General features: G+C 49.0%; 1 protein-coding gene across 4 annotated transcripts; it reads right to left on the reverse strand.

Moving 5' to 3' along the window:
- Positions 1-788: 788 nt before the first annotated feature.
- On the reverse strand, positions 789-14,338 carry PUSL1 (pseudouridine synthase like 1). 4 transcript variants are annotated; one of them, XM_007438660.3, is made up of 8 exons: positions 13,837-14,332; positions 11,074-11,131; positions 9,044-9,231; positions 7,050-7,199; positions 5,699-5,872; positions 3,038-3,092; positions 1,338-1,500; positions 789-926 (listed from the first exon to the last, which is right to left on the reverse strand). In XM_007438660.3, exons 1-8 carry the CDS (start codon positions 13,893-13,895, stop codon positions 907-909), a joined length of 867 nt encoding a protein of 288 aa, XP_007438722.1. In that variant the 5' UTR covers positions 13,896-14,332; the 3' UTR covers positions 789-906. The 4 variants fall into 4 exon arrangements, 3 of the variants coding, with proteins under 3 accessions (XP_007438722.1, XP_087992867.1, XP_087992868.1); XR_456554.3 differs by lacking the exon at positions 3,038-3,092 and having other exon boundaries at positions 13,837-14,329; XM_088136741.1 differs by lacking the exon at positions 789-926 and having other exon boundaries at positions 982-1,500; positions 13,837-14,338.
- Between the last annotated feature and the right edge of the window lie 146 nt (positions 14,339-14,484).

Consider the following 14,484-nt stretch of genomic DNA (forward strand, 5'->3'; position numbering starts at 1 on the left):
AAAGAAGTATGGAGAACACAGAAGTGGCCAAAGAACTGGAAGATCAAGTTACACTCCAGTCCTGTAGAAAAGTAGCACTAAAAAGTACGCTGCTGACTTACGGAACAATTGCATTTATCTCACACGCTAGTAAGATAACACTCGAGAATCCGCAATCCTGACTTCAAGAGCAAATTGCTGACGTAATGGGTAATGAGGGGAGTTAAAAAGGCATCTATTTTTGCTTTATTGAGCACACAGAAGTTTTTGACACTGTAGACCACAACAGAGCACGAACAGCCCTTTAAAACATGGATGTTTTCAGCAGGCCGTCTCATCTGCTTATCAAAGAATGTCTGTGATAATCGGGAAGCAACTGAACAGTTCAACATTTGGAAAGGATTTGTCCAGATTGTCACCTTCTTTATTTAACTAATATGTAGAATACAACATTTACAACAAAGGTAGGTGTGGTCAAGGCAATGGTTTCCCATTGTAACATTTGGCTGTGAAGGCAGGATCCTCCGAAACAAGTTGAACAAAGAACAATGGAAGCCTCTGAAAGGTAGGAGAGGAGAAAATAGCGGAGAAGACCTCGGCCCACAAGAAGAACGTATCATTCAGTTCTAGCCGAAGCAAAGCCAGGCTGCCCCCTGGAAGCCCTAAGAACAAAGCTGAAGTTTAGTTATTTTGGACATTATTGTCCATTTAAGCACCCTGGGATCTTGGTGAAAATCCAAATTCAGAGGCAATTCAGAGTCCATTTCTTTCTTACCCACCCCAAAAAGGAATAGTTTCTTGGCTCAAACGTCTGATTAAGCAAGTCTATTGACAAATGCCTGCAGAGCGTAAGAAAATGAGATTTTCTTTCTCCTGAGCAGTTACTCAGCAATGTTTCTAAACCCCGGGTAGAAACTACAATCCATTTCAGTCTTCTGTCTCCAAATCTGCAAGAGATGAAGGGGAAAAGAAAACAAACCAAGAATAAAGGCTACAGAATATAGCAGCTAGAAGGTTGAGCAGTGAATCAGTTCCAACCTCATCTCAGAGACAGCCTTAGACAAGTCATTCCCTGTCAGCCTCAGTTCCCTCCTCCCCACTTGCAACATAGAGAAGGTAACCAAAAGACCCTCCCTTAGCAGAGTTGCTGTTGTGAGAACGGCAATAAAAAACTTGAAACAAAAAAAAATGTTAATTATCAGTACAGCTGTTCAAGCTGGCTGTTGTGTTCATGAGGACTAGAAGCCTAGAAAACAGACACCAAAAGGCATTCTGGATAGCCTGTTCTCTGCTCCTGCCTCGTTTGGAGAGGCCCCCACATTCAACCTGGCGCCCTCCTGATGCAACGGTTTGCTCACCACTTTTGTAGTACTCTACGTGCTTGAGGAAGAGCCCGTCTGGGGGCGCAATGGTGTTTGGAGGGTAAGCCATCAAGTCCCGAACTGCCAGGAGTTCTTTGACGTGGTGTGGTTGTAGCCGGGACTGACCCACAGCCACCAATGCCCCGACCATTCGCCGCACCTAGAATGAGAAGGCTTGAAAATGCCAAGTTCCAGAATCAGCACGTTTGGGGCAAAATTGGGGAATGGAATCATGGAACTGAAGGGTTGGGTAGGTCCTTTGGAAGCCATCTAGTCTGACCCCCCTGAGAAATCCGAACTCTAGCATTCCCCAGAAATAGCCATCCAGCCTCTGCTTGAAAGAGGAGAAGAACCCACCAGTTTTCTGGGTTATCTCAAACCCCTCTTATTAGGAACAAGATTGGTCTTAATGTTCAGCCCAAATCTGTACTGGGTTCCAGCTTTTCCCCGCTTCAACGAGGTGGGAGAGGAACAGCATGCTTCTCTTAAGGACCTTTCTCTTCTTCCCTTCCTGTTTGTAGCCCACAAGTAGGCCAGGAGTGCACAATGCCAAAATGACCCATGTACACATTGTGCTAAGCCATGGTTTGCTTACTGAGGATTTGTGGCATAAACCACAGTTGCCTGGATTCCTACCCGACCTTAAGCTTAGGTTTCAAAGCACCACAATTTGGCCCCAAGCAAACTGACGGCACTTGGGTTTAGGGCCAATAAGCAGCAGTGGTGGGAACTGCCCAGCGAAGGAGACTAAACCTGTTCCAGCCATATCAAATCCCCACTCAGGCCCAGCGCTCCCCGGATGACCTCAGCCCTCCCCGCAGGAGGGTTGTGAGGAAACCAGGCGACCTTTCTTTCAAGCCGACGGGGGTGGTCCCGGGGTTTTTGGAAAAGAACCTCTTTCCTTTAGCAAGGCAGCGAAACTACCCACCCGGATTCACTCGCGTCGCTTCAAGCAGCCGCAGAAACTCGGCTCCTGTAGGCTTTTGAGGCAGGGAGGCGAACGGCACGTGGCCGCCCACCCGCACTTGGCAGGGGCAGCCGAGCCCCAGAGCGTCGCGGCAGCAGTTTTTGGTGCTATTTTTAAGCAAGACGGCGGGGGAAATGAAAGTGCCTAGTCCTTTTTACTTTTTATTTTTGTAAGAACTGGCTGAAAACAGAAAGCCACCTCCTCTCCTTGTGGCTAACCAAATGGAGGCGCATGCCTCCACAAGAGCCGGCATTCCTGCCCAGCCTCTGAATCATCTGCAGCGTGATTCACTTATTCTACCTAGGCAGACGTGGCCAGCTGTGCCCGAGGCCTACGGAGAGTCACCCACACATATATTCACGGTCGGCTGCTTGCCGGGTGACCCCACGGTGGGCCTCAAGAGAAACTCTCTTGGGCCTGGCTGGCTTGGAGTGATGGGAGTTGAAGTCCAACACATCTGGACGGCCGCAGCGGGGAGATGGCTGGCGAGTTAAGGCTCCTTTGGAGCACCCAAGCTGCTCTTCTGACATCTGCCACCAGAAGGTGCTGTTTACCCTTCAAGTTCATTTTAAAATTTCAAAGTTAGAGGCTGCCTCTCGATCATAAAAAGGTAACTAGGATTTGGACAAGATAAAAAAGATTAAAGAAAAAGCAGGCAGGGGCCACAAAACAGCCTGCGTTGAACAAAACCGGTATTCAAAATGTCTAGTTTCAAAAGCTCTCTTCATACCTGTTTGTACAGGAAAGATCGGCTTACAAACTCTAGTTCCCAAAACTTCAAGTTGCTGGGGAAAAAAAGAATGGGCAAAAAGGCAGCATTAAAATCCACGCAGAGAGGAAGACCCTAATTCCTTTTCTGTCCTTTCCTGCAATGCAATCAGATATCTGCTCAGGAAGAGATCCTCTGTGAGCAGAAGCTGTCTACCTCTGAATACAGCAGCAGGGATTACTAAGCAACTCGGCTCAAAGCCTCCATAAAACCTGGAAGAAGAGGCTGATCAGCATTTGGGAGATCCAAGATACCCCACATCTTTATTTCTTTTCCCACCCCTCTGTGCAGGAGGAGTCTGGATTACCTCGCCAGATTAAGCTATGGATGGGGACTTATAGGTCAAAACTAGGCAATCAGTAATCTATTTCCTCTCCAGATGGGGCTGGCGGGGAATTGTAGTCCTACAACTTTCAAGAGCCTCCGGTTTCCATTCTGAGTGAACCGTGTGAAATGGCCGGGCCATAATTCAGTCTCAGACCTGCTCTGTGAGCGTTTTACTAACGCAGGGGAGAGCGACCTTTTGGCTGGAGAGTTTTCAGAAAAGTAGCCGCTATTTTCTGAAATAATCCTAATGTCTAGGAACCTGATTTCTTTTTAAGCCACGCTGTTCCGTTATTTAAGCAACAGGCCCCAAACCCACACATTCCTGAATTATGTTACAATGCTTCATCTCAATTAGCCCCCTGGAGCCTGGCCTTAACCGTCTCCCCCACAGAACAGAGTAGCTCAAAATAACTTGGTGGAAAATGAATACTACGGAGAACAAATGTGGAGGAAAAACAGGCTGTTAAGAACAAGCTCTATCACAAGGCCCTTTCATCGGGGTTATATAGAACGGTATTTTTCACAGGCACTAATCCAGGGCCCCAGCATCAGCAATGCTGATAAAAAGTGCTCAGAGGATCCTTTTTCAAACCAACTGCGAGACCTTCAGACAAATCGAACACTAAACCTCGGCTTGAGCCCCACTGGCTGCAACATCGGATGTGTCCCTGCAACACATTCTCACCCGAATTCACCAGCAGGATTGTCATGGGTTAAGCCACACGTGCTAAAACGATCCCCTGCGTACAGTGGCAGTCTATCTTGGACTGCCCTGCTTGTGTCTGGTGGTCTTACAGGGCGCACCTAATGCAAAGCCATCACAGCTTGGCACCAAACATTAGAAGAAACTTTAGTTAGATGATGAACTCCCCGCTGACATTTCTGAGCAAAGGCCGGATGGCTGTCTGTGGGGATGCTCCAGCAGCTAGATTTCCAACACAGAGGGATGGATCAGCGTAGAAGAACCCCCTCCCAGAACCCCCTTCAACCCTTGGATTCAACAGTTATGACTCTTTTTGGATCACGTGGAAATGGCTCACTCAGCTAGCAGCTGGTCCTTCTCCCACAGCCTGGCAGGCTGAAGCAGCCTGAAGGGAAGCCACAAACATGCCGTGGGCTTCAGATGTCAACTAAGATCCCTTCCTCCTCTTTTCCCCATTCATCTTGTTTTCAGGTTTTAAAACCCAGCCTTTATTATGGCCAAGATTGGGCCCAATCTGCCAAGAAAGCCATCTGTTTAAAATAAGACCGAACTTGATCATCTCACTCAAAAGCGTGTCGTGATTGTATTGCTTCACATTGCAGAAAGGAACTGTATCTGGTCCCTGCAGATAGAAAGCCAGCAAATCAGGAGAAGGCTCGGCTCACTTTCTTCTTCCTGACAAGCTAGCTTACTCTGTGCAGAGATCGAATCCTCTTTCATTTGTCTCTTCTAATCATCTTGTGAGATCCCCCGTCCGCAGCTACCTCCTTAAAAAAAAAGAGCCACATGACCTGTGGGTGGGGGGGAGAACAGCACCTGTAAAGCTCTGGACTTCCATTGTAGGTCCGAAGCAGGGGGTGCAAAATTGAAAAGTGCAGGACTTTCAGGACCACGGAGAGCTCTCGGACCTTCACCGCCTTGTTCTGCTTCTTGGTTCCCCCCCCCCCCAGCAGAGTGTCCATTTCACCCTTACGGGGGCCCCAAACACCCAACTTAAATCCTTGAAAACTCCACTTCTTAGATGCAAATTAGTTAATGCCAAGCAATCAAAGGAAGGTTTTACCCTTGGAGGCCTATTCATCCAAGATCCTCCCTGTTTCATTTTTGGTCCCTTCCTAAGAATGTGATATTGCCCCCCCCCAGCTTTCTTGCTTCCTGACACCCCTCCAGATAACCCAACCTGTCAATCTTGGAGACGTGATGTTTCAAAACCGTCTACTGAAATAAGCTTTTCACCGCACACACAAACCTTGGTTAACAAAAGCAATTGACACATTCACATAACATGTAATACCCAAGCAGAATATATTACCGCTTAATGTGTTTATCATGCCGAATCACACGCTTCCCAACCCTGTTTTCACCACGTGAGGGGCAAAGCCAACCAACGAGTAAGAAACCACCACGCAGTTTTACAAAAGGGAACGAAGAAGAAAAGATTGCTGCCTTCCTTGGTACAGATTCAGGGCGGAGGAAAAGAAAGCTCGCTCTGCACCATCCCCAATTCACTGAAGGAACTCCCTGCCGTGGACTAGCAACCAACAGGAAGAAATTATGGGGGAAAAGAGAGAGAAAGGGGCAGGCAGCCTCACCTGTCCTGGCTGTGCTCGGAAAGGAAGCCTCGGGCGGGCCTCACCTCCACCCAGTTCAGCGTCCTGACGGGGCTTTTCGTCGGCGTCTCTGAGCTGGCTGAGCGGAAGGTGGAGAAGTCGTGGGTGCCCAACAGGAAAGTGGCTGCTTCCTGCATGGCGGCCAAGTTTGGGTGGCTAAACCAGAGGGAGAAGACTGATTGACCGATTATGTGCCATCGAGTCATTTTTGACTCCTAGCGACCGCACAGATAGATTTTCTCCATGACGATCTGTCCCTAACCTGTCTTTTCAAGACTCCAGAGGAGGAAGAGCCGCTACTAAAAAACTGCTTCAAATTGGTCTGTCTAACTCTCAGCACAGCTACACAGTCTTGCAAAGCAAGCCTAACAGTCCTCCCCTAATATTAATTTTCTTTGGGAAACTCACCAGACTTGTGCTCTTGGGAATTGTGTGGAGGCTACGAGAAGGACAGAGGAAAACAGCCTCTTCTCTTGGCAAAAAAGCTGATATTCCCAAGGATAGAAGGATAATAGATCTCTGCCTAGAAGGCCTTGTTCCTCCCCGTATTTGAAAAAGCCCTCTATAGACAGGAGTTTTGACTGATGGGCTGTTTAAAAATTCAATCCATTTTTCACTTGTTTTGTTTTTCTCTCTTACGATGATTGAAATGACAGCACCTTAATTATACAACAGAATAACCTAGCGCCTAGTAAAACTGGCCATCTTGAAAGAAAGTATGCCAAGTCGGATCCCGTTAGGATTTAGATGGGAGGCTACCAAGAAATCTTGGATGGGAGACCACTGAGAAAGCTGGCTCTAGGGATAAAAATAGAAATCTGGAAGAAAGCAAGGGTGAGGGCAACACGCTGCCAACTCTGCCAAGCAAAGTACAGTCACGTCTATTAAGTCACCAGGAGACCAGGTCCCATGGACTATGGGACCAATCCAGGAGAAGCAGTTGACTCAATGATCGAATTAAGCAGCCACGGCAGACTGTTGGCTCCTTTAACTGTTCAGACTGCCATCTTTTCCAACCTGATGTCAGCCTAGCAAAGGCTCAGGGAGAATGAACACACTCACCCATTGAGGGCTGACGATCCATGTGGCTTTTTCAACTTACAGAGATAACGACTCATGGAGAGAAAGCAGATTGTAGATGTGTGTTCACGCGTGCGTTAGCACATACAGTTGCTACATAATTTATGGGTGCCCTGGTTCCCTTGCAGATACCAAGGTCGTTTTCTTGGAGCCAGCTCTGAATGACTACTTAACCCATGTAAGTTAAGATCTTGCAGGCCTCGTTGGAGATCTGCATCCCTGATCTTGCGTGAGCATGGTTTCGCCAACTCACCCATGCCGGTTTGCCCAGCAGAGATCCCGTTCAAAGACAGGCAGATCAGGATAGGTGGTGCAGCCTGTGGCGACCCGATACACGTACGTCCTGGCTCGGGCTGAGAAGCGGGCATGGAAGTTGCTGGAAACCCGGCAAGCGCTCAGAACGCTTTCAGAAAGAAAAAGAGAAGAGGCAGTGAGGGATTTGCAGCCCTTCCTTCAAGGTGGCTTATGTGGAGATCTCCCTTCGCTTTATCCACCCGACCATGACCCTGGGAAGGAGGTTGGGCTACGAGAGAGAGTGTTGGTCCAGAGTCATCCTGGGAGTTCCCAGGACTGAGGCTGGACTTGAACCTGAGTCTCCTCGGTCCCTATTCAACTGGGAAAGCTTCTCCTTTGGCCTGACACTTCCTTGCTGTTATGCTTCCTGGCTACTGTCCTAGGATCTGTGCAACACGAGCCCAGCCCGTTCCTGGCACACTACTCCCAAGGCCAGCAAGGGGGCCTGATGTCAGCTCTCATCACTTCTTGTCTCATGAAGCTTCGCCGCCTTCAAAAAGACAGTGCCCCTGGCTCTACCATTTGGGGAACCAGCAGCAGGGAAACGTTAACATCTGTACTGATGTGTTGATTTTAAAAGAAAATCCTGAATTTAAGACCATTCCCCAAGACCACCATAGGAAAGATTATATGGTTGGCTGGGGTGGGGAGGAATCGTCCGCCTCTGTTACCGTATTTTAAAATAACCTTCCAAATTTAAAGGGAAATTATTTTAGGGAAAAATAAGGTAGTCTTCTTTTCAGGCAAACGCACAAATGTTCGGCATGGTCAGTAAATGCTTTTCCAGGCTGGGGCCAGGGGAGAATAAGGAAAAGAGCACATACAATGGAAAACTCGCTGTGTTGGCATCCAAGTTGGGTCACGTCAAACAAAACACGGATTAGGGAATAAAGCAGTTAAGGAGAGAATGGCTAGAGTGGATGAATGACCCAAACCCTTTCCATTCTCCTTGCAAAGCAGGGGCTGAGCCGAGGGGAGGGCAGGGCAGGGGGGGTGATCCCACAATGGGAGGTGAGCTTTTCAAATTTTCAAACAGGCCTTTTGCGTAAAAATCTCATGCCAGAAAGAAAGAAGCAACGTTGGCCGTGGCAGCGGAAAAAAGCAACAGGTTTTGTTTCGCTGACGAGCACGGCCGTCTTTGAGTCCAGGGCGTTTTGACAGGGCAGACGGCCCCGGTGAGCGATCTGGATGTGGACGCAGGAGAGGAAACCAAGGAGAAGGACTGAGAGGTGCGGGAAAAATCAGAACCAGACGTGCTGGTCTCTGCTGCTTGTCCAACTGACTTCAAGAGCAGTAGATCTGTCGATTCCCCTTGGCGCACACACCCGCCTCCCTTGGGCTCCCCGGAGGGGAGGATGGTTTAGACCAGAAGCTCAACTGAGCAGCCGTACAGCGTTCCCCCAACCAACCACTGGCCCTGGCTCTGGCCAGCCCAGTTTCATTAGATGCAGTCATAATAGCCACAGTACTGGGCCGTACAGGCCGAGAGACTCCTGTTCTGCCATTTTCTGCAAAGTGGAGCCATTTCTCCCACTGCTGTGCGCATCCGGGGGCGAGAGGATCCAGCTTATGTAACATCTGAATGAGATGCAGCTTCCTACTCCCCGGGGAGCTCAGCCCGCCAGGCGAGTAGGTGGGCAACTGGGCATGGCGCCATGTTTACAAGGATGCCATGACAACGGATGGAGATCGCAATGGGAAGAGATCTTGCTGCCTGATCCGCTCCGCCCTTCCTTTCAGGCCCACTGAAAGAAGAGCGCCTACAGAGGAACATACTTGTCATGAAATCAGTACCAGAGCCACGATTTTACCACTGGGTTCATTCCAGTTAGGCCCACAGCTGAACAGATTTGAACTCAGGGCTCCGGTTCAATACCTGCAGGCCGCTCAGGGGAAGCCCATCCTACAACAGAAGGGATGAAATGCACGCCTCTGGAAACTGAAGAAACTCACCGGATGGGCTCCAATCTGAGATGCCTGTTGAGAACCCGAACGAGGACTTCTTCGGAGAAGGGGGGCTGCCCATCCTTCCTCTGGATGTCGAGGTGGGCGCTGTTGCAGAGGGCGTGCACCCCGGCATCTGTGCGGCTGGAGGTGACAAATTTGATGGGCTCGGAGGCTCGGAGGTTTTCCGCAGCCTTCTGGGACGGGGGAAGAAACAGACGCTCAGCTATTGGGAGTTAGATGCCTTTCGCTTTTATAGCTTAAAAGGCTCGGTGAGAAAACACAGAGACATCGACACAAATCTTCTTGCTTCATGGAGTCTGGTTGTCTGGAAGGCGGTTCTGTTTTTTTTTACTCGCCTCAGGTGACCAGGCGCAAAGAGCCAATTGCAAGTCTTTATTCAATCACCCTCCTTTAAGGACGTGGCGAGTTGGAGGGTCACTGCAGAGTATAGCTGGAAAGCTTCCCAATAGGGATGGGGAGCAGGATGGGGTAGGGTAGGGATGGGGAGCAGGACCCTATGTTATCTTGGGAGAGAGAATGTCCAGGAACACATTCCAAGCTGAGCAAGATTCTTCTACCTCCCCCTGCATCTGGCTCCTTCCCCCCCCCCTTGTTTCTCCAAGGAGCTAAGCTGTCCTGGGCATCCGTCCCGCTGCTTTTGACTGCCTGGGAAGAAATTCTTGGCCCCAGCACAGACATTTGGGGTCCAAGAAAAAGACTTTTTTTCCCTAGGCAGAGGTCTCTTCTGAGCAACTTTCATTGCAAAAATTTTAAAAAAAAGGAAATAGCTTGGGGTGGGGGGAATGGAAGGCTTTTGCCAGGAAAATGCACCCCCCCCCAGCACATTTACCAGATGAAATCCGAAGCATACAACTCAGCACGGCCAGTTTATTTGGGAGAGCACCTGATTTCTGAATCCACCCTTGGGGAGAGCAGCAGGCCCAACTTTGCCATTTCCCCCCTTTATTTCGGCAATAAAACTGCTCAGGCGGCTGCTGCTTTCTCAACAGTCTTTCCGGAGAGGATTCCTTGGTTCGTGGTGGCGATGGGAGATCACCAGCAAGGCCGGGCCCATAAGCTAGGCGGAGAAGGCTCAGAAAGCCCCCACGATCCGGAAGGGGGCGATGGTGAGCAGAACAGCACGGACAGGTCCTGGGAGTCGCCAAGAGCAGAGCTCACCTCGAGGGAGACGGCGGCTTTGGGCCCTTCCCTTCTGGGTGTGGAAAAGCTGGAAGGGTGCCAAAGCAAAAGCCCCTCCGGGACCCCCTTCCTGCCCCAGATGGTGGATCTGATCCATCGGGAGGAACGCAGCCCCCCCCAGAAGAGTTGCAATGCAGCCCACAGGAGGCGGCTATTGAGGTTTGGAGGGGGAGTGAACAGCTGGCAGGAGCCAGTCCCCCTTCGGTGCGCTTCCATGGGGGCATTCGATGAGTCAGGGAAGTGGAGCCCTGTTAGCTTTAAGGGGTGGCAGTCCTGCCATTGCACCTCACTGCATGCGCTTGCCCTTCTGATGTCATTGGAAACAGAGAAGCAAGCGCCCTGCTGCAGATGTCGAGGTGGTTGGATTCCTGCCTGCAGAAAGCTAGCATCTCAAGGAAAAGTCAAGAACAGAATGCTCCGCCCCCCCCACTTTGATATGCTGGTTTGATATGGTGGTATGGAAGACCACTGACCGTTTGAATCCCTGTACTTCCAGATTTGATTCCCTTTGTACAGAAAGCCTGCTCAGTGAGAAGCCTGCTTCTCTGGCATGCTGGCTTTCCATAGGAAAACTTTTTTCCCCCTGCATGGGGAAACCAAGCACCAAACCCAAAAGATTCGAACCCAGAAAAACAGTGATATTTCTATCACAGCTTTTCCTTGAGATACTCATTTTCCTCGTGCAGGAAATGTCTTTTTGTAGCTCTGGATCTCCAGGACTGGGTGGTGGGATGGACTAGAGCACCCTCAGGGACCTCCGCTGGCATCTTTCACAAGCTCTCCCATGTGTTTCTCACAATCCCTTTCTCGTGCTGAAATCCTAACCCAGTCCTTACCTCCAGATGATTTTCCACACCAAGGCTTGGCCCGTTAGGGGGCAGGGCCTTCACACCACTGCAGGGGAAGAACAAAGCATTATTCTTTAACAACTGGGTCAGACGAATGCCTGTTTGAGCCAGCGCTTTGGTTCCAACATCCACAAACCAGGTGCCTTGACAAGAAGAGAGGTAACCCCAACCTTGGAAACGGGTTGTCCGTCACCCTTTTCCTTTCAAGACTTTCTTGTCGACAGCAGCCTCTGATGAATTCCACCCATCAGCAAAGAAATTCCATATGTCCTTCCTTGATATCTAGAATTCCTTTTTGATTTTTCCTATGTGCCTTTTTGGAACTGACACTGCCCTCTTTGCCCCTGGCAGGCTGTCCCTCAACCACATACCCAAGTCCCTTCGTGCTCATCTCACACACAGGGCATTGGCACACCCAGAGGAACAAAGGCATGCCAAAACAGAGCTGATGACTGGGGCAAAGTCTGAACCCAAGACTGCAGCGTTGTGCCCCTTCCTACCCATCTTTGTGGTTGAGCAGATACGTCCCCACAAATTCTATTTGTTCAGCCACCTTAGCACTTCTGGCTGTTTCTGCTATTCCGACAGCAATTTCTGTTCCCCCAGATTTAAGCACAATATAAATAAATACTGTATTACTATTATTCCCAATTCGTTATCTGCATTTAGTCCCTAAGTTAAAGCAAGCAATAATTCTGAAGGCAGAAGCCAAGGTGCCTCCGCCCAGGGGTAGGTTAAAAAAAAGTTTTGCTTTTTTTAAGTGGCACAGGCTTTCATGTGAAACAACTGCCTTTTTAATAATAAAAAGCCCAACAAGGTTAAAAAGTAAATAAAAATATTAAAGCGGGAGGTGCAGATACAAACAAATCTGTATATGAGTAACAGCTGTCACTGGCAGGCTAAATTCCAATTATTCCTGTTCTTCCTGCCCTCACTCAACCTGGCAATTTTCACACTGCCTAAGAGCAAAAGAAAAAAACCGTTCACTCGAGCACAGCCAATTTTCTATCCCTTTGACTCTCCATCAGGGCTTCTGAGAATTTTTTTTTTAAATCTAACAGGTCCCATGGCCTAAAAAAGTTTGAAAGCCCTTTGTCCGGGCTAATGCCTTGGCTTACCCAGACTTTGAATTAGGGCAAAAAGGGGGAAGATAAAGCTCGGGGCTACCTCAACTGTCAAAAGAGGGGGAATGTGGTAACTCTTCCTCATTCTCCCAAATGGATGATCAGCTCTGGCTGAGTTTATCCACGCCATGCTTCAAAGGACTTCAGAATCAATTCTCAAGGTTAGTCACATGTCACCAAGGCTTGGCTGGGTTCTAACAATATGGAAACAGTTTATTCCCCATCTCATTTGATACGGCTACTTCAAGCCTTGTGGTTCTTGAAGGATGGGCCTCTTGGAAATTAGATGACTTCCCCCATTCCTGTCTTATTAAAGAGTTCAAAATGTGTGGTTTCCTTTCCTTGGAAACAAACATGGCAATGGAGTTACCAGTTTCCTAGCAGGCAAAGCTTTATGTCCTGTCCTTGCAGACCATGTATTTTTGACAGTGCATTTGCCAAGTTGTGTCTTGTAGCTACGTTTCTGAGATGAAAAGTGGGTGAGTCAACCTCACCCCTGTAAGACTTCTGCTGTAGCTATTTATTCAGCCCTGCAGCACACCCAAAGGAACTTAAACCTTTTAAAGAAATCTTTCTGTGCCACACTTTCTACAAATCAAGGCCTCTGTTGAAGCAAAGAACGAGAAAGCTGCAGAATTAAAACCGACTTTCTACTGATGGAACTTTAAAGCAGAACCAAATGCATTGCCCAGCAGAGAAGTAGGGAAATGGAAGAGGCAAAATTATCTAACCCATGCAGCTGAATCTAGTTCAAAGCAGTGTGGAATGACACATCTCATCGTTCCCTGCCACCTTGGCAGACTCAACCAGTATCACCACTCCATTCTGAGGGGAATACACTCCCCTAATCTGGTTTGCCCATCATACTAAATTTTACTGCAATGTTATGAGAATAATTAAGGCGCTGCCTTTTGCCAAGAGATGCTTCTGTCCCACTTAGAAGCCCCTCCGTTCTATTGTATGCCAGCAGTTCAATGAGGTGCACATTTAAACATTTTAAATTAGCACTTAACATGCATACATCGGAATGCATTTTAAATGATTTGCATGTTATGGCCATTTTTGACATCCAAAAAAGTTGCTCCCTCTGCTGTTGAGACATCTGCTAGAGAGGGTGAAGTTATTTCACTTGTTTTCTGCCCAAATTCACGTTGGAGAAGGTGAAACCTTTCAGCCGTTCGTCTTCCACAGCGGTCCAAATCAGAACGTCAGACGAATAGACAGACATAGTTAGGGGTGTAACTTTTACTCAGAATGCAAAAGGAGAGGGAAAGGAAAATAATATTTATGTGCATTTACATACGGCTCCTTATTCAATTTATGCAAAATCCTCTTCCGCAAAGAAACAGGGCAGAATTGATGAACAGAAGCAACTTAAGAGAAGCTTAGAAGTCTATGGTTGGCCCAAGGGCCGGAAGTTCCTCTCTGGCTCACACACACCTTTTAGGGCACTATTGGTGATTTCAATTAAAAACGTATTTGTTGCATGTATCCTTTGGATCTCATCCTTCTTAGATGACCCACGGACGTAAATCATTGTTTTCTTCCTTACTTCCCCCCCCCCTCATCTTTTTATCACCTCCATCCTCAACTCTGAGGTTGCATTGACGCACGCTGTTCGTCTTACCTATACTTTGCCCCGAAGTACTGAAAGAATATTAAGTAGCGAGTTTTGGCAGCGTTCATTTCAGCTTTTCCCCGGCAGTAAAGCAGCAGGCGTTGCAATTTCAGCCTTCCAGGCGCGACTGGAAAAACGCATCCCCGGCGGTCCGCTCCCTTCGCAGAAGCCGCTCTGCCAGTGATTGCCAAGGAGTGCTCGTTACACCAGCGCCTGTCTCGCGGCAAAATGTTACTGTTCTCCAAAAACAAGGGGCCTGGCGCGCCCTGAAAGGGCCTTTTTCGCTTTAAAAATGGCTTATTGATGGATGAAAGAGACCCCACGCGCCGCCGCCGCCGCCTCCCTCGTCGTCCCCCACGCCTGACCCAGGGCGCCGGGGCTTTTCCGACGCTCCAGGCTCCAGACGATGAAGGCCCCCTCCGGAGCGCGCCCCTCCGATTGCCTCCCCTGCGCGAATAAATGAGGCCGAGCGTTTTAAAACGGGCCACATGCGGGATGTTTCTCTTTTGCGTGATTACTCCCCTTCCCCTCTCCCCTGCCTCCTGGGTCCGGAAGCGGCTATCTCCCTGCCCCAACCGGCTGCCTTTTGCAGGCAGCGAGCTGGCCACCTACACTCGGCTCTACTGAAAAGATAGGGCGATTGCACGGGGGCCTAAG

Source organism: Python bivittatus, unplaced genomic scaffold (assembly GCF_059951505.1).
Source record: "Python bivittatus isolate LINGU-HERP-01145 unplaced genomic scaffold, Pbiv_v1 ctg000090_np1212, whole genome shotgun sequence".
Taxonomy (NCBI): domain Eukaryota; kingdom Metazoa; phylum Chordata; class Lepidosauria; order Squamata; family Pythonidae; genus Python; species Python bivittatus.